Source organism: Callorhinchus milii, unplaced genomic scaffold, assembly GCF_018977255.1.
Source record: "Callorhinchus milii isolate IMCB2004 unplaced genomic scaffold, IMCB_Cmil_1.0 Scaffold44, whole genome shotgun sequence".
Lineage (NCBI taxonomy): Eukaryota > Metazoa > Chordata > Chondrichthyes > Chimaeriformes > Callorhinchidae > Callorhinchus > Callorhinchus milii.
The window spans coordinates 331145-351653 of NW_024704785.1; the positions used below are offsets into that span (position 1 = coordinate 331145).

At 44.6% G+C, this 20509-nt stretch overlaps 1 protein-coding gene across 1 annotated transcript; it reads right to left on the reverse strand.

Annotated features, from left to right (window-relative positions):
* Window positions 1–187: 187 nt before the first annotated feature.
* On the reverse strand, window positions 188–19557 carry LOC103187172 (probable RNA-binding protein 46). Its single transcript, XM_007906561.2, has 5 exons — window positions 19436–19557; window positions 15193–15364; window positions 8679–9146; window positions 3601–4395; window positions 188–548 (listed from the first exon to the last, which is right to left on the reverse strand). Exons 2-5 carry the CDS (start codon window positions 15341–15343, stop codon window positions 346–348), a joined length of 1617 nt encoding a protein of 538 aa, XP_007904752.1. The 5' UTR covers window positions 15344–15364; window positions 19436–19557; the 3' UTR covers window positions 188–345.
* Window positions 19558–20509: the final 952 nt, after the last annotated feature.

The following is a 20509-nucleotide window of genomic DNA, read 5'->3' on the forward strand; positions in this document are numbered from 1 at the left end:
GAACTCCAGCTATAGTTAAGTCCTAGTAGAAATCTTCACCTTATTACATTAATCATGCCATAGGTGTTAAGCACTAAGATAGCTAAAGGACAACAAAGGCAATTAATTTGTCACTGCGATGAAAAAACGACAAATTCAGAACAGCATTCTCAAATTTTTAACAAGAATGTAAAAACAATTTGATAAAACTTTAATACACAGAAAGAGGTTACACATTTGTGCTTCAATAAATTCCATACAGTGTAACAATCGAACAAAATTTTTTTGAGAAAGTCAACCTGTCAATCTGTGCTCCAAGAAAAAAAAACATTTACAATATTTTGTTATTCAACCTACAATACTTTTTTAGAAGAAAGATCCGTGGCTGGAGACATACAACCGCTGTCCAATATGATTGCTGTTACCAAGAGGTAGTGTGGGTGACAATGGATAACTAGGATACGAGTAAGGCCTGGATGTATACTGAAGCAGGCTGGATGCGGAAACAGGAAGAGCTGTACCAACTTGAGAAAGGCTATTCACAGAATTGGTCCGACGCAAACTGTAGTCTGAAAATACATGAATAAATAGAATTATAGAATTATAGAATTGTACAGCACAAAAAGAGGCCATTTGGCCCATCGAGTCTGTGCCAGCTCTTTGAATAGAGCAATTAATGTCAATCCCACTTCCCAGCCCTTTCCCCGTAACCCTGCAAACCCGTCCTCCTCAAATACCCGTCCACCGCGTTTTTAAAAGTAGTTATTAAATCGGCCTCGACCACCCTTTCAGGCAATGCATTTCAGATTCGAACAACTCGCTGCGTGAAAAAAATTCTTCTCACCTCCCCTGCTTCATTTAGAGACTATTTTGAATCTGTGACCTCGAGTCACCGACACACCCACCAGTGAAAAAAGTTTTTCCCTTTCTAACCTATCAAATCCCCTTATGATTTTGAAGACCTCTATTAGATCTCCTCGTAACCTTCTCTGCTCCAATGAGAATAATCCAAGCCTCTCTAGTCTTTCCTGATAATCATGGTCCCTCATTCCTGGTACCATCCTCGTAAATCTCCTCTGCACCCTTTCCAATGCCTTACTATCCTTCCTATAATGTGGTGCCCAGAACTGGGCGCAGTATTCTAACTGAGGCCTAACCAGTGTTTTATATAGGTTAATCATAACCTCCTGACTCTTGTAATCTTGAAGCCTTGGAGGAGTTTGACTTCCCTACGTGATCCTACAAATGGTCTTGGAGGTTTGGTCTATAGCAGGGGAGTAGCTACGTCATATACCCTAGACCGGCGGGAGCGGCCCTTCTTCTAGGGGGTCGTCCTCTGCGACCGAGCGCTGAGCTTCGGGAGGGACGCACATGGAGCTGTGAGGGAAGGGGGACACCCGCCTAGCCAGCCAGATCAGCCGAATCAACCCTAGCGATCAATGGGGTGACAGATGTTGCAGCCAGATCGACCTCACATATTTCATAAGTACTTATTAACTGTGGTATTTTAACACATAAAAATATGCAAAGTACTCTAACATTCACAAATTAACATGCTACAACTTTCAGTTGAATCAAACGATGTTCACTAAAAATAGCAAACTTTGTTATACACACCTTTATAAAAGGAAATCCCACCTGAAGCAATGTATGAAGACAAAGAATAAAGATTTTCACTTCCAGAAAATAACAGAAAGTTTGAAGTAAAAGACCTGGGTCACTAGATAATAGGGCAAATCATAAGTGTGAAAAAACACACACCATCACCACATGCAACAAAATATACCAGGTCAGTTGAAGATTTTACTCTCTTAAATTTATGATCAACCATTCCAGGAGACAACCAGCAATATGGTTTTACACTCACACAGAAAATGGACCCTCAGGACCAGGCTCTGCCAATAGGGACTGCCCATAAGACAAGGAAGGATCACCGACTATCTGCAGCATGCAAGTTAACGTAACTTTCATTGCTAGTCCCAATCAGTATGAATTGTGTGTCCTCCATTTGGAATAGGGGAAACAGCAGAGACTCTGGATCCCTTTCCTGAAGACCTAGTCGCCATTACCTCTCCAAACTACTCAAACCACTGCAGGAGTAGAAATAAATGAACTACTGTAACCTGACTAAGCCAGTGGAAGATAACGATCCTAACTATTGGGGATATTAGTCAAGATAGGGAAACCTCTTTCCCTCGCTCAATCATACGCCAAAGAAAGCACATTGTTTCGACTCAAATTAGCATTTCTCTCAACATATGAATAATCACTTCAACAAACCCAATGAGACCAATATACTTTGCTATAAACAGCATGTAATCAAAATGTAGGGCTTATAGATCTGTAACTTGTGTCTGACCATATATCTATATTTTACCTATATGTAAAACACGTGAATGAACTAAACTTCCTTTTAATCTCAGCAAAACATTCATATATTCAGAGGTGTTAATATCTGCAATAAAACCGCAAGATTATTATATAATAGTTAACGATTATTTGTTGAAGATAGGAAGTCTTGAAGCACTTTGTGCAACTGGCTGGGAGTCCAAGCAGGGGTTAGGGGTGGGGGGAGAACTGAAGGGAAAGGTGTCCAGAAGCACAGTCTTAAGGCAAGTTTTGAAAGCAGGGAGAGAGGGACTCGGCAAAGGAGTTCTAGAAAACAGGGGCAGAATGGCTGAATTAATAATTATAATAATTCTACGATGGTCGGGTGGATCAGGCAGAGGACGCATTTGCTGTGTGGATGGAGCAGCAAGAGCACTGAATTCGCAAAGGCAGGGTGGAGTAAGGCCATTGAGGCATTTGTAAGTGAGGAATAATCATCTTGAGTTCTATCTGCTGGGGGTTGAGGAGCCAATAGCATAAAACAAGGGCATGGGTGATGGGCCCATGACCTGTGGTGCAGGAGAACAGCCGGCAGATTTTTGTAGTTTGTGTAGGGAGGAACTGGGGAATTCAGCAAGCAGAGTTTTCGAGACTGGAAGTGATGAAGCCATGGATGAGGTTCTTGGCAACTTTGGGGGGGTGGGGGAGAGAGATACAGTGGCGGAGGGAGCTGCTAATATTGCAGAAGCAGAGGAAAGCAGAGCTAACGAGAGCTCAGCTGTAAAGTTTAAAGGATATTTGAGGAGGGACAGAAACACCAAGGTTCCATCTCAGCTCCATGAGGTAAAGGGAGCATCCCCTGTCAGTGGTTGAGCTGAGAAGCAATTGGCCGGGGCAAAAACATTTGGTCATTAAAGCAGTGGTCCTGAAATGGAGGGGAGAAGCAAAAAGAAAGGTGGGTGTGGATGATATCACTAAGGGGAAGGGAAGGAGAAGCCATCGGAGAAAATGAAATGAAGACGTTGGGATAGGTAAGTGTGAAACCAAGAGAGAACGCAGCCAGGGCTGAGCAGGTAGGACACACCGTGGAGAAGGATATATTGGTTGGCAGAGCTGACCGTATCAACTGTGTTAGAGGCTGAAGAGGATAGGGAGCCTAAAGGAGCCCTGCTCACAGATGGGGAGTACAGTATTGTGGTCAAATATCTAAACAAAACACTATATTCAGTTATGTTTGAATGGATCATATTTTAGTACATTCAAATTCATTATGAATAGCAAATAACAACCTACCTAAATGTGTTAATGCATACTGTGCTGCCAATTCCTTAGCATCCTCCAGCATCGTGCAGAGCTTGTCAGGCATGAAACGGCTTAGTGTACCTTGCGAACTGTTTGCAAGGGATGGAATAACCACTTTGTAAACAAGCAGCTGCTTCCCATCTTGACTAGTAGTGGAGTAGAGGTAGTATTCAGGCGGTGCCCAATTATTTTTGTTGCAGTAATAATCCAAATGTGTGACAGAGGACTGAAAATGACAAGGCTTTAATGCATATATACTTAAAGGTGTAAGCTTTATTCCTGGGAAAAGAGGATAAGTGCACCTCTCCAGTTCAGGTGAGCATGGGCTGTGATGACCATTCAGACGTGCTGGTAAACTTGGCGATCTTCCTGGGGTTTTTTGTCCTCCATCCTCTTTGTTTGTAAACGTCAGTCGTTGACTTTCACAATTAAGATTAAATTGACTACCTTGAGTGTATTTCCAAGAGCCATCTTTATTAACTGGCTTTGCAAGGGTGACCTCAATGCTAGCACCATCTATACACTTATCATTCATCATATTCATAGCAGTAACTGCATCATCCCTGTCAAAGAAGTGTACAAATGCATAGTCTCTGAGTTTTTTTACACGTTCAACTGCTCCAGGTTTGATTTTGTTAAACTCCATCTTGATAGTCTCCTCTGTTGTCAGTATCATCAGGTTTCGCACGTACAATACCTTAACCTTTTGCATAGTTTCTTCATCGACTTCTTTCTCTGGATCTGCCCAATCCACCTGAATAGTATGGCCCCACAACTGAAACGTTCCTGAAAAGAGTCCACAACGTATCGTATTTTTTATTTTGAAAAAAGTTATTAACTTCTAAAAAATACTTTTTAGTTTAGAATTTTTGAGGGTTGATAATCCCTCAAAAAAAAGCAATAATAAATTGGTCATTTCAATCCACGACTGTTTGTGGGACACTGCTGTGCGCAATTGGCTGCCGCATTTCGCCCACAAATATACTTGCAGTCTATTCTGTGAAGCGCTTTGAGACGTCTAGAAGACATGAAAAGCACTATATCAAATGCAAGGATTATTATTATTAATTACGTTGTTCCAAGACACTGTTGATTAGTACTTATAGAGGTTGATATTAGTGGGACATCCTCCTGACGTGAAAGGCGCTATATAATTGTAAATTTGCTATTGTTATTCAAATAATGAATATTTAGGAAATTACTGCAAAGTAGTAATCTAACTAAAGCATTTAGATAACATATTCTGTTTATAATCATTATTTTAACCCAGAGATTACATTATTACACTTAACCCTTGGGAGTACTGCCATCACATATTTGTATTAAGGATAAATCTTCCCTTGAGCATTGCCAATGTGTGCAGAATTCACATATGCAGCCTGGCATTTTCTACAAAGTAAAAGACAGTTTTGGTGGCTTGGAACTCACACACAAGGGCAATATCCACTTGTCCCTTATAGTCAACAGAAGGGACTTTTATTCCATCAGTGAAGACAGGAAATTGGTTTTAAAATAGTTAGCACAAGGAGAGAAGCTAGCACACCATGAGCTGATGACCGTCTTCTATTCTGTAATATCTATCATTTCATGACCAAATAATTTAGAAACATTATTGAGTTGTAACATGCATGAAAGAGAAAATATTCACATAATAAATTCATTTCACACATAAGGCGATCGTGTGGACAAGAGTGTTCTAAGTATGAGAATAATCATTGAGAGTAATCATTGAGACGTCTCAAAGCGCATCACAATAAACTCTATTATTGTGTGAATTTTGTGGGTGAACGCAGCAGCCAATTTTGCAAACAGCAATGTCCCAAAAGCAACCAATTTTATTTGGAGGAATGTTGGCAAGGACACTGGGAGAAACTTCTCTTTTCACAAATGCCTGGAATCTTTAACGACCACCTAGACAGCCAGACAAGACCTCAGTTTAACCTTTCATCCGAAGCAGGCTTCTCTGAAAATACAGCACACCCCAGGCATTGCACCATCAACGTAGATTATATGGGTTCCAAATCCTGACATCGGGCTTGAATCCGTAACCTTCTGACTCAAAGGTGAACATGCTACCAACTAATCCTGTCTTACCTTACATATGATGCCCCTTATATAAGAGATTTATACCATAACTATAAATAATCAATTTGGCCAAGATAACCAGACTGGCCAAGATGCTACATTGCCACACCTGTCGACCATCACTCTTCTATTCAGATCTTATAAAGAGTCCAACAATCTCAGCTTTGATTCTCCACATAGTGTTTACCCCACTAAAATACATACACAGAATATACGTCCACAAAATACAGTCAATCCACTTTACAATATACCCTTTAAAGTGCTTTGAGAAGTCTCGATGACACGATGAAGTGCTATACCCAGTTTAAGGATTATGAATATTATTATACAATTGCCTTGTGAGTACTGATCTTCAGCCACAAGCCACACATGCCCTGCTCATTAAAAACTTATTTGTATAACAACAAACAACAACAACAAAATTACATTTATAGAGCATAACTTAGTGCAAACAGCTTTTTTTTATTACTTCTTCATTCTGGATCCAGCTCTCATCAACACAAGCCATACTATTACGGACATGAACAAACTTTTTACATCCCACATTACATCTAGCCTTATCTTGTGGATTCATAGCTGTCAAAAATACTTCCCAGTCAGTACAATATGCATCTTTACTTCTTTTTTAATATACCTCTTTATCAGGAAGACAGCTACATTTGGTAAAGAAAATCAAACAGTTCCACCTTTCCACTACTTTCTTCATGCAATGCAGCATCTCATACTGCAAGTGTAAATATTGATCTTTAGTAAGTTAAATGAGCAAACTTATGTTGAAGAAAAGCAAATTTATCTGACTATTACTCAACATGACCTACACTCGCATCTTTAAGATCACCATATTCTGTGTTTTCTGCTTTCCATTGCCTCACTCATCTCAATGCTGAACATGGTGAGCAGCAAGATTCCGCCCCTATCGAATGGACAGACACTAGGACGCATTTCTTTATCCAGAAGGTATTTAATCACGGAAATAGTTTACCTGGGAGGGTGATTGAGGCTAGAATCCTGGGCTCATTTAAAAAAACACAGCTTGATGCTGTGATAAGACAGCAGAGTGATATTCTGGAAGGATGAGATAAAATGGTACAGCAATCGAGGTTCTAAAATTAGTCTCAGTACTCTTTAGGTTAGTGAGGAAAGTATGAGTCAGGATTTCAGTTCTTGAGTTCACAATTGACCCCTATTGGGAACTGAATGAAGCCACCTGGTACAGTGGTAACATTCCCACCTGAGTCAGTAGGTTGTGGGTACAAGACTCATGTTGGGCGACTTGGATTCATATAGTCTAACCTGACACTTCAGTGCAGTGCTGGGGGGGTGTTGCATTGTCGGAGGTAACGTCCTTCGGATGAGACCTTAAATCGAGGTCCTATCTGCCTGTTCAGTTGGATGTTAAAGATCCCAGGGCACTATTCGAAAAGAGAAGGGAGTGTATCCTGGTGTCTTGGCTAACAAATCCTTCAAATAAAATTGGTCACTCATACCATGGCTGTTTGTGGGACATTGCTGTGCGCAATTGGTTGCCACATTTTGCCAACACTTTATAGTATATCATGTGAGAGGTTTGAGATGTTTCAATGACGTAATAAGACCTATATCAAATGCAAGGATTATTGTTATTATAGATTGAAGACAGGTTTGGATTCAGCTGAGTGAATGAGAAACTGCTATTATTCTTACAATAAAAATTAATTAAAATTTTTAACACACCTACACACATAATTGTAGGATAGGATTCCAGCAAATATGTAGTGCAGTTTTACCAAAAAAAATTGCTAAGTGTTACTACTTTTGATTTTTCTGTTACCACAAATAATCCAAAAATAAGTACCATCACACTGAGTGGTAAAATGAGCCTATATTTTAACAATATAGACATTTTTTTTTAATTCTCTCTTCCTCCCTTCCTGAGGCATGAACCGGTTTCATAGGTGCCAGCCACTCTCTGCCAAGTGCCAGTTCTTTATTTATGAGCCTCGACAGTGAATGATAGCAGGTTATAATAATAATAATCCTTGCCTTTGATATAGCACTTTTCAAGTCTTCTAGACGTCTCAAAACGCTTCACAGAATACACTGTAAAGTGAATTGACTGTACATTTGTAAGCGAAATGTGGCAGCCAATTGCGCAGAGCATTGTCCCACAAACAGTCGTGGATTGAAGTGACAAATTCATTATTGAGTTTTTTTCTTGAGGGATTATTATTAGGTGTGTGGAGTAAGGAAACTTGCCCAAGGTTTCGCCTGCCGGGAATCGAACCCAGGTCTCTCGTTTGAGAGGCAGTGCTCTAACCACTGAGCTACAGGACTCCACATCCAGCCATCGAGAGAGAGAGCACTAGAGTCTGGTTGATTCTACCCTCCATAACTAAGAATACCTCAAATAGTATTGGTTTAATTGCCTTAATCTGAGATTAACTAACAGTACAGAGTAGGGTAGATCCAGGGTAAAAAGCTATACAGTTACTGACAAAGATCCATAGATCTCAATATCAACTCTAAAATCATCAGTTAGCAAATTCCATACGGTTAAAAAAAATAATCTTTGCATTTGATATAACGTCCTATCATGTCGTCAGAACATCTCAAAGCTCTTCATAGGATTTTTACTGTGAAGTGTAGTTACTGTATATTTTATAGCAAATGGTTGTGGTGAAGATGGCTGACAAGCAGGTTTCCTATAGAAGCAGCCCAGTATTGTATGACAATACTTTTAAGATAATACTCATAAAAAAGCATAAAACATTGGGACCAAATTCAGTAAATTTTCCACAGAATCTCAATTTGTCTGAAAATAGGAACTAGATAAACAGTATTGTCAGGAAACCAACAAATTGAACTTGTCAGGTTGTCTTATAAAACAATTATTTTGTTGAAAGAAAAAAAAAGCTTTTTTTTCCAAAATGATTTTTACGTTTGGTGATTTTTTAAGTTTTGCTCATCTATCAGGTTATTTTTAAAATACAATAAATAGTAAGTACCTGGGATAAGCTTTCTTCTAGCCATGGCAGCAGCTCTGTGAGATTCATATTCTACAAAGGCAAATCCACGATTCTTTGTTTTGTCAGTAGCACTTGGGTAAACAATGACATCTACAACCCCTTCCGTTACATTCCTCATTTCTTCAAGGATTTCTTCTTTTTTCTTTTCTTTTGGAATTGCACCAATGAAGAGTCGGCAGTTATCCAAGCTAACACAGACACCAATAAATTTTCCAGGTCGAATTTCATAATTGTTCAGCATTTTGATAGCATTCTGAGCTTCTTCTCTTGTAGTATACATTACAAAAGCATAGCCTCGATTCTCACCACTGAATTCCATCATCAGCCTGAATTCATAAATTTTTCCTGCTCTCTGGAAAACAGGTACTAATTCATCTTCATACATGTCACGTGGAATCTTTCCTACAAATACTTCACATCCACGAGGTGGAGGTGGACTTTCCCAACCTGTAATAAGATAAAGTAATAAGTACCATATTTTGTGTTCCAACATTACAAACAAATGCATCAGTACTCACTTTTACAATGAATTAGACATGTTAGCTAAATGAAGAGATTTGCTTCCTTTTGGGATTCCATGAAACCTATTTTTCAACTGGTTGCCTTTTCTCCAGTGTCCCTCGCTCATGCATCAAATTTAATTTAGAGAGCAAGATGGGCAGATGACAATTCTAAGACTTCGTACTATCACTCTTAACTAGGTATTAAGGAATGTGCAATAGGAATCAAGGGATCACTTTTCCCTGATTTTCGTAATACTCTATGGTGAAGTTCCCCTTTTTTTTCCTAATACTTTTCAGCAATCAAGCTGGGCGGGACAGACAAGAGTTTTGGACCGGAGCTGGGGGTCAGGATCTGGGAGAGTGGAGAGCAGAGGGGGAGCAGGATGATCGAAAGCACAGTCGAAGAGTAGGGTCTCGAGATGGGTCTTGAAAGAAGCAAGGGAAGGGGGACTGTGGGATGGAGTTACAGAGGGTGGGGGCAGAGTGATAGAAGGCTCCCCTGCTAGTGGGGCGAGCAAGGCGGTGCACGTGAAGCAGGCCGGAGCCCGTCGAGCAGGGGGAGCGAGCAGGATGGTTGATAGTTAGGAAGTCACAGAGGTAGAGGGGAGCAAGACCATGGAGGGCTTTGAAGGTGAGGACCAGAATCTTGAACTGTATCCTATGTGTGATGGGAAACCAGTGTGGAGTTGGGCGAGGATGGGGGTGATAGGGTCAAAGAGCCTGGTGCAGGAGAGGACAAGGTTGCAGTGTTCTGGATGATCTGCAGCCGATGGAGGGAAGAGTTTGGGAGGCCGACAAGCAAGTGGTTTGCAGTCAGGCCTCGATGTAATGAAAGCATGTATGAGGGTTTCAGCAGCCTGCGGTGTGAGACAGTGGCAGAGCCGGGCAATATTGTGGAGGTGGGGGAAGGCAGAGCGAGTCATGGCACAGATGTGGGGTAGAAAGGATAGTTGAGGGTCAAACAAGACCCCAAGGTTCCGGACTGGCTTAGTAAGGTGTAGTGTGTAACCATGGACGGTGATGCTGTCAGTGCCTGAGGTGTGGAGGCGCTGACGGGAGCCAATCAGGAGAGCCTCGGTCTTGTTGACGTTCAACTGAAGAAAGTTAGCTCTCATCCAGGACTTGATGTCTGACAGACATTCTGTCAGGACAGCAGTGGTCCTGGAGTCAAGTGTGGAGGCAGAGGTACAGTTGTGTGTCATCCGCATACATGTGGAAATTGACCCCATGTCTGTGGATGATGTCACCAAGAGGGAGCATATAGATATTGAAGAGGGGACCAAGGACAGAGCCCTGAGGAACACCACACGAGACGGTGCAGGGGCTAGAGGAGAAACAGTTTGTCGAAATAAGTGGAGGCGGTGTGAGAGGTATGATCTGAACCAGTCAAAGACAGAGCTCTGAAGGTTGAGGTGAGAGAAGCAGTGGATGAGGATAGAGTGGTCGACGGTGTCGAAGGCAGCAGAGGTCAAAGAGGACGAGGAGGCAGAGGGAGCCCTGGTTGCAGATGGACAGAATGTCATTTGTCTTTTTTGCCCAGCGCTGTTCCTGTGCTGTGGGCAGCATGGAAACCCGATTGGAGGGGTTCGTGAAGGGAGTGGCGGGAGAGGAAGGAGCCAAGCTGGGAAACAGCAACTCATTCCAGGACCTTGGAGAGGAAAGAGAGGTTGGAGTGTCAATGGACAGAATCAATGGACAGAGAGGATCATGAGGGATGTATACGGGCCGGTTGGGAGGGGGAGATGGGGAGCATGTAGTAAACGGAATGGCAGAGGCAGCTGAGCGGATCCCCTCGCCTTTGGATTCGAGAAAGTCCAGGATCCCCTCGCAGTTGGCATTTGAGGTGAGGATGGGTGAGGAGTGAGACGGTGGGTGGAGGAGCCGGTTTGTGATGGAGAAGAGGAGCCTGGGGTTGTCCTTAGCCTCTAAGATAGTCTTGGAGTAGAACGACGATTTAGCGGAGGCGAGGGCGGAGCGGTAAGATTTGATAAGGTCCAGCCAGATTTGCCGATGGACCATTAAGTTTCATTTAAGCCAGGTGCATTCAATGTCACGCACCTGTGCTTTAACGGAGCGGAGATGGCTGGTGTACCATGGTGACATACGTGAATAGGAGACGGTTCGGGAAGGGAGGGGAGCAAGGGAATCAAGAGTGGAGGAGAGGGAGGCATGGAAAGAGTGACAGAAGAGGAGGTCATTGAGGGAGGAAGCTCAGAGGGGAACGAGCTCAGATGACTCCAAGGCAGCCGAGAGGGAGGGGGGGAGATTTTTTTCCAGGGGCCGGAGGAGGTGGAGGTGTTGGATGGCAGTGGGGAGAGGGATTGAGGAGTTTAGGGAGATGAAGTGATAGTCCGAGATCGCTTTGTCAATGATGATGAGGTCCAAGACAGTGAGGCCCCGAGACATCACCAGGTCAAGGGGTTGACCGCGAACGTGGGTGGTGGAGTGGATGTGGAAGAAGAGGTTGAGGGAGGTGATAAGGGAGAAAAAGTCAGCAGAGGTAGAGCAGGAGGGGGTAAAGTGAAGGTTGAAATCGCCTAGGAGGAGGCGTTTGGAGCAGAGGGTTAGGGAAGATAGGAGGGTGGAGATGTTGGGGATGAAGGTGGGGGAAGGCTGGGGGGGGGGCAATAGATAAGGAGAATTTTGAGAGAAAGTTTGGAGGGGTGGTAAAGGATAAGGTGCTCAGAGGGGACGGTTCCAGAGGAGTAAAGGGATAGACTGAGTGGGGACCGTGAGATGAGAGCCATACCGCCACTACAGTAAACCAGGTGGCCTCTATCAGGGGAAAGATGTCGCCTGGAGTAATCCAGGTTTCAGTGAGGGTGAGAATGTTTTCGTCGGCAATGAGGTCTTGGATGGTCAGTGTTTTGTTGGAGAGAGCAGACATTTTGTAAACCAATGGTGAGGGGACAGTTGGCGGTGGAATGTGAGGAGCGAGGGTGAGGACTGACAGGGAGGGTGGGGATGTGGATCAGGGAGAGGTTAGCTACCCGTGGTCAGGAACCGATCAGCCTTGCGACGAGAATGGGGGATAGAGCAGTCAGAGTGGCTGCTGTTGGACAGCTGCGGCATCTGCCACGGTGGCCCTGATGGAGGATTCGCAGGCTGGAGTAGAGGGAGGCTGTGGAATGGTCAAGCAAGGATAGGAATTGAACAGTGGGGGGGGGGGAGCAGCGAGGCATGGTTAGTCCACTGACGAGGATCATCATGAGGAGAAGCAGCAATGTTATAGTTCAGGCTGAGCAATTCAAAGGTCTTTATCACGTCTTTCAGCCGTCTCAAAGCACTGCATAGAATATACTGTAAAGTGAATTGATTGTATATTTTGTGGGCGAAACGCAGCAGCCAATTGCATACAGCAGTGTCCCACAAACAGCCATGGATTAAGTAACCACCGTCTAGGCTACTAAGAGAAGTGCTCCTTTGTCTGAGGTGCCGTCTTTCCAATGAGATGTTAAAACAAAGTCCCTTTGTTCTGTTCAGTTGGATGTTAAAGATCCCGTGGCACTACTCAAAATTGAAGGGTTCTCCGAGTGTCCTGGCCAACAATCCTCCAGATAAAGTGCTCCGAGACGCCATCTAGAAGAACTGATAAAGCGCTGTATCAAATGCAAGGATTATTATTATTATTTTAAGCATTACTAGCACTGAATAACTGGAATAGAATTGTAGCATGCTTTTTAAACTTTAAAACCTTTCCATTTCTGATATAAAAAGCTGATTATCTTTTCAGTTTTCATTTGTGAAGTTAAGAACTTCTTAATCCTCCATACCTATCCCTCCGACTCACTGAGCCTGTAGCAAACCTGACGCAAGGTTCAATCCCTTTTTTAAAAAAAATTATAAACAACAACTTACACTTATGTAGCGCCCTCCATGCAGGGTAGCGCCTCAGAGCACTTAACAGTGGCGGAGCCTGACTCCGAGCTGGGGGTGGGGGGGGGGAGAGGTGGCCGTAAGTATGGCCAAAGAGGAAGGTTTTCAAATGGGACTTGAAAAAGGGGAAGAGAGGGGCAAGGCGGAGGGATTGAGGGAGTGTACCAGAGTTTCGAGGCGGAGTGGCTGAAAGCGTGACCTGCGATGGTGGAGTAGAGGGTGTGAGGGACGAGTAGGAGGCCGGTGCCAGTTGAACGGAAGTACCGATTTGTGGATTGGGGAGTGAGGAGGTTGGAGAGGTAGGAAAGTGCCAGGAAATGAATAGATTTGAACACGAGTGTGAGGATCTTGAAGTCTATCCGTTCGGTGATGGGGATCCAGTGGAGCCTGGACAGAACTGGTGAGATGTAGATATGAAGTTTGGTCCAGGTCAGTATGCGGGCAGCAGAGTTTTGAATGAGCTGGATCTTGTGAATGGTGAGTTCGGGAGACCAGTGAGAAATCTGTTTGAATAATCCAAGCGGGAGGTGATAAACGCATGCACGAGGGAACAAACGCATTCAAATATTACCAAATATAATATTTGGTACAACAGAAATCCAAAACAAACACGCAAGGTTCAATCCGCACTTATCCTTCCTAACCCACATCTGAGCCCTGACCAGGACTGCCTTCCTCGACCTCCACATTACCTGCCTTCCTCTATTTTTCTAATGCACTCCTCACCAATCCCCCTAGTCCTACTATTAACAAGGTTCAAATGATTCAAAACTCTGCTGTCTGTGTCCTCAACCATATTTGGCTCTGCACACACCAGTACTTGCCAGGGTCCACTGCCTCGCTGTTTCAAAATGGCTCAATTTCAAGATCCTCACTCTTGTATTCAAATCACTTCACGGAGTGGCACTTCCCTACTTCTCTGATCTGCTCACACCCCACTGCTTTTGTTTCAATCGGCACAGATCTGCTGCACGTATCTTGTCCCCACAAATTGGAGCCATGCTTTCAGACACTATACCCAGAATCTCTGAAACTCTTTGCCTCAATCGCTCTCTGCCCATGATCACACCTGAAAATTTTCCTCTGACCATTCCTTCAGTCATCGGCCACCTCCCCCCCTCCACACCGGCTTTGGGTCAAGGCCACGCTGCTGTTGTGCACTCCATGAAGGGCACTACATAGATGCAAGTTGTTATTTGCATTAAATTTCATTTGCTATTTCTCTGTCCAATCAGCTAACCTCTCTATGTCCACCTGATGTTGCATACAATATTCTTCACTGTTAGATACACTCCCTATTTTTGTCATCTGCAAACTTAGGAATTGTGCCTCTTACAGCAGAATCCACAATATTTATAAATGGAAAATAACAGTGTCTGATCCTAATACATGCCAGACCACTAGGGAGCACCACAAATTACATCTCTCCATTCTGAGGAACAACCATATACTCCTGTCATCTGTTTCCAATCCTTTAAACAACTTTCTACCCACGCTGCTGTTTCCACTTATGCCATCTGCCTTCATTTTTTCAACAAGCCTCCTACGCAGCGTTTTATCAAAAGCCTTCTGAAAAAACAAGAATATCACATCCACAGCCTTACCTTTATTTATCTATTTTCTTAGTTATTTCATTAAAGAACTAGTATGGGCTTGATTCAAATCCAGGTCTTGGGGGTAAAAGTATTCTCTAGCCCACTTCATGACACAATACAATTTCAAATGAATTCTTATAATTTCTACCATTTCTCCACATAAAGATCCAAACATTACTGAATGAATTAATCTATTGCTGGATATTCAATTGTATTTCCATTTTTCACAACCTGTAAAAAATAGAAATATTTAATTATTCATCTTGATTTGGAATGTTATTATACGTGAATCAAATAAAATAGAGTATAAAATGATTATTTTGAAATATTTACAAATGTACATTTTTCCTGGCTTTCAAGTTAGCATGCCAGTTTCCTAGACTGTACTGAAGGCTGTGGACATTGCATCTTTACAAGAACTTGTGGATGCCTTGTATGTGACGAAGTAAAGGAAGAAAAAGGAGCTGTGAGGATGGTCTACCTTCTAACATTTGCATTTCTTTAATATGATGCTCTTACCTGGTGGTGGTCCACCAAACTTTCTTTGTCCGTTTTCTTGTATCATGGTGTAGCCAGTCTGGTCCATCAGAGCAAGCAATGCTGCTTCATTCTGGTTCGCTGATCCAAGTTTATTGGACCCATTTGTCACGTCTAGGTTTTCTGCTGTCATGATCACAGGGAGTACTCAAATCTATATTAAAAACCCAAGACAAAATGGGTTTTCAGAATAGTTTTCTATATATTTCTGCACCACTATTCATTATAGCCATGACGTGATATCAAGTATATTGAAAATAACAGATATTTCTCATCTATTTTCAGACTATTAGAAAGTAGTTACTGTAAATTCTTGATAAGTTCAGCTTGGTTTAACATGTCACTACCATTTCAGTCATCATGCTGTCAATATCTCAGCTGCATTAATTTACGTATTTATGCACATGCTTAACTGCAGATAATTCGTCACTTAGCCCTTTTATCCTGAAGTCACAAGTTATCTGGTGTTTTGCTGTACTATACTGCACCAATCAACTGAATTGTAGTAAACTGTTTGCAGTTGACTGAACATTACTTTACTCTTTTATATCAGCATTACTCTTTTAACTCTTAAAATCATACAACTAATCAAGTTACACATTCACATCCATAAACAAAATAATAATCCTTGCATTTGATAAAGCACCTTTCATGTCTCAAAGCGCTTCGCAAGATATACTGTAAAATATAGAAGTCATTGTGTATTTCTTGTAGGCAAGCATAATAGCAGCAGTGTTTGAAAACATCCTTCCCGTGCCCTGACCCATTTTTATTTGTCTTTTATATTTAAGGAAAATAAAAAAGTACCGAAAAAGCAATTACTCAGCCTGATTTCTTTAAAATATACTTTAGTCAGAGAGAAAAGAGCATTCCTCCATTTCTCAAGAGTAACGTTCTCATGCCTGGTAACTTCCACGTGAACAAAAACAGTATGTACAAAGTATATACACTGTGTGTGTACATTGTGGTGTGTGTGCGTATACTGTGTGTGAGGTGGGGGGTATACACTGTGGTGTGTGTGTACACTTGTGTACAAAGTGGCTGTGTTTTCAGGATGCGTACACTGTGAGAGTGTAGAGGTGTGTACACGATGTGAATACACTGTGTGTAGAGTGTGGTGGTGTATACATTATGTACAGGTTGTACATATGTACACAGTGTGTGCATACTGTGGTGGTATACAGTGGGGGAGTGTACACTGCTTACTGGGTATGTATATACATGATATGTGTGTACAAGATGTACAGTATATGGGGTGTATACACTTTGGTGTGTGTTTGCACAGTGGGTTTGTGTGTAATGTGTACAGGGTGTGGTGTGTGTACACAGTGGTGTGTGTACAGGGTGCAATGTGTGTACAGTGGGGTGGGTGTGTGCAGGGTGTGGTGTGTATACGGTGGTGTATGGGTATAGGGTGTGGTGTGTATACAGTGGAGTGTGTGTACAGGGTGTAACATAACATGTAGGAGCAGGAGTAGGCCATTCGGCCCTTCGAGCCTGCCCCGCCATTCAATCATGGCTGATCTTCTAATCTAACTCCAGCTAATACCATAACCCTGCCTTATCCCCATATCCCTTAATCCCTTTTGCAATAAGAAATCTATCTAACTTAGTCTTGAATATGTTCAAGGACTGAGCGTCAACAGCCCTTTGGGGTAGTGAGTTCCTTACATTCACTACCCTTTGAGTGAAGAAGTTCTTCCTCAACTCAGTGCGAAAGGGCTGCCTCTGATTTTAAGATTGTGACCCCTGGTTTTAGTTTCTCCAATCAGGAGAAACAATCTCCCACTATCTACTCTATCATGCCCTTTGATGATCTTATAGGTTTCTATAAGATCCCCACTAATTCTTCTATATTCTAGAGAATATAGGCTCAAATTGGTCAGCCTATCCTCGTAACTCATCCCCTTCATCCCTGGTACTAACCTAGTAAAGCTACGCTGCACGGGTGTGGTGTGTATACACAGTGGGGTGGGTGTGTACACGGTGCAGTGCGTATACACAGTGGGTGGGTGTGTACAGGGTGCGGTGCGTATACACAGTGGGGTGAGTGTGTACAGGGTGTGGTGTGTATACACAGTGGGGTGGGTGTGTACAGGGTGCGGTGCGTATACACAGTGGGGTGGGTGTGTACAGGGTGCGGTGCGTATACAGTGGGGTGGGTGTGTACAGGGTGGTGTGTATACACAGTGGGGTGAGTGTGTACAGGGTGTGGTGCGTATACACAGTGGGTTGGGTGTGTACAGGGTTCGGTGCGTATACAGTGCGGTGGGTGTGTACAGGATGCCATGCGTATACACAGTGGGTGGGTGTGTACAGGGTGTGGTGCGTATATACAGTGGGGTGGGTGTGTACAGGGTACGGGGTGTATACACAGTGGCATGGGCATGTACAGGGTGTGGTGGGTATACACAGTGGGCTGGGTGTGTACAGGGTGTGGTGTGTATACACAGTGAGGTGTGTATACACAGTGGGGTTGGTGTGTACAGGGTGTGGTGTGTATATACAGTGGGGTGGGTGTGTACAGGGTGTGGTGTGTATACACAGTGGGGTGGGTGTGTACAGGGTGTGGTGTGTATACACAGTGGGGTGGGCGTGTACAGGGTGTGGTGTGTATACACGGTGGGGTGGGTGTGTACAGGGTGTGGTGTGCATGCAGTGGGGTGGGTGTGTAATAATAATAATAATAATCTTTGCATTTGATATAGCGCTTTTCACGTCGGGAGGACGTCCCAAAGCGCTTCACAGAACACACTGTAAAGTGAATTGACTGTATATTTGTGGGCGAACGCGGCAGCCAATTGCGCACAGCAATGTCCCACAAACAGTTGTAGATCGAAAATGACCAATTTATTATTGTTTTGTTTTGGAGGGATTATTATTAGGCTCTGTGTGGAGTAAGGAAACTTGCCCAAGGTTTCGCCCTCTGCCTGGAATTGAACTCAGGTCTCTCGCTTGCAAAGCGAGTGCTCTAACCACTGAGCTACAGGACTCTGGGGTGTACGGGGTGTGATGTGTATACACAGTGGGGTGGGTGTGTACAGGGTGTGGTGTGTATACAGTGGGGTGTGTACAGGGTGTGGGGTGTACACATAGTGGGGTGGGTGTGTACAAGGTGTGGGGTGTGTACACACAGTGGGGTGGGTGTGTACAGGGTGTGGGGTGTGTACACACAGTGGGGTGGGTGTGTACAAGGTGTGGGGTGTGTACACACAGTGGGGTGGGTGTGTACAGGGTGTGTACACAGTGGGGTGGGTGTGTACAGGGTGTGGGGTGTGTACACAGTGGGATGGGTGTGCACACAGTGGGGGTGGGTGTGTACAGGGTGTGTACACAGTGGGGTGGGTGTGTACAGGGTGTGTACACAGTGGGGTGGGTGTGTACAGGGTGTGTACACAGTGGGGTGGGTGTGTACAGGGTGTGTACACAGTGGGGTGGGTGTGTACAGGGTGTGTACACAGTGGGGTGGGTGTGTACAGGGTGTGTACACAGTGGGGTGGGTGTGTACAGGGTGTGTACACAGTGGGGTGGGTGTGTACAGGGTGTGGGGTCGCCAGTTAAACGGCTGTGTGTTCTGTCTCTGTTGAGCTCTGGGCGCGGGGCGGGAGCGGCGCGAGAAGTGCGGCCGCGTGGCCCGAGGCTCGGTCGGGCTGAGGTGGTGGGTGGTGGGGGGGGGGGGCAGGGGCTTTGCTCAGCCTTTTCCTACAGACCCTCCCGTGGTTTCCTGTCCGCCGCTCTCTGGCTCACAGCCGATAGCTCTTAGAAACAGGAGGGAGACGATCTCCAAATCAATTCAACTGCGACATCACTCGACGCTGCTGCACGTTCAGGACAATGACGACGAGGCCAATTTAAACCGCTCGCCTCTCGCTTTATACCGAGGAGTTTCATGTATAAAAGGGGATATATATATATACGTATATATATATATATATATATAAAAGGGAAAGACCCCGCAACACACGGGAAGGCGACAGAACACGAGGGAAACAACAGGTGGCTTTCACACACGCGCCAATTGTCGGCGCGGCCATTTTATTCATCTCTCATATCCTTCTTTCCAAAAATATAAAGAGAATTTTTTTTTTTTTTTTTTTTTTAAACGGTCTCTCTCTCTCTCTCGTGCGGAGGAAAAGGAAGAACCCGTCACCCCCCCTACCCTTTTCCCTCCAAAAAAAAATAAACAAAAGAAATCGAATTTGCCGCGAAGTCGCGTCGAGCTGACCTTTCTGCTCCCTCAGCGTCTGCACCGTCTCTCTCTCTCTCTCTCTGCGCGGCCGCCGTCTCCTATGTATCGTCGCGTCGGTGACCTTCCCCCCACCCCCGCCTCCTCCCTCCCTCCCCACCACCCACTTCCCGCCTTCACCCCAGCTGCCTCACGCTGACTGATTGACGGACGGACAGGCCAATCAGCCGGCAGCAAATCCGCCATTCGCTTCCGCTCACTCGGTGGCGGTGAACCAATCGAAGCGGGCGGTTGGAGGGAGAGGAAACGCCCAGTGATGTCATAGCGGAGTTGGGGGGGGAGGGGCCTAGACTGGCCTCCCGGACACGTCACGGGGAGGCGGGGGGGGGGGGGTGCCCTGTGCGGTCGACCGTGGGAGTCACCAATAATAAATAGCGACAACAACTTACATTTGTGTGGCGCCTTTCGCGTGGGGAGTGCGTCCCAAGGCGCCGGGCAGTCATGGATCCGCCCGCACCGGAGCTGGTGGTTGGGATCGGGAGTGGTGGAGGGCAGGGAGGGTGGGGGGGGGTTGGAGGGTGACCGAAGGCGCGGTCAAAGTGGTGGGAGGGTCTTGAAGGAGGCAAGAGAGAGCGGAGCGGAGCGGAGGGACTGGGGGTTGGAGGTCCGGAGGGTGGGGGTAGAGTGGCTGAAGGCCAGGCCGCCAATGGTGGGGTTAGACAAGGCGGGGTACAGGTAAGACTTTGGTTTAACGTCTCACCTGAGGTACGGCAATGCCCTCCAATGAGGGACCCTAAGCATCTCATTGGAATGTCAGCCTGGACAACACGTTCAAAGTCCCAATGTGGGGACTGGCTCCACAGTCTTCGATTGCTGAGCCAGGAGCGTCCACAATTACTCCAAAGCAATACTGATGACAGCACAGCCAGCTTGGCTCATTGGCAGGACTTGGAAGGACAGACCACTATAACAAAAATCATCCTTGCATTTGATATAGGGCCTTATCACGTCTCCGAGATGTCTCAAAGCGCTTCACAGAATATACTTGAATGTACAGAATATAAGTGAATTGATTGCATATCCTGATTGGCTCGCGTCAGCGCCTCCGCACCT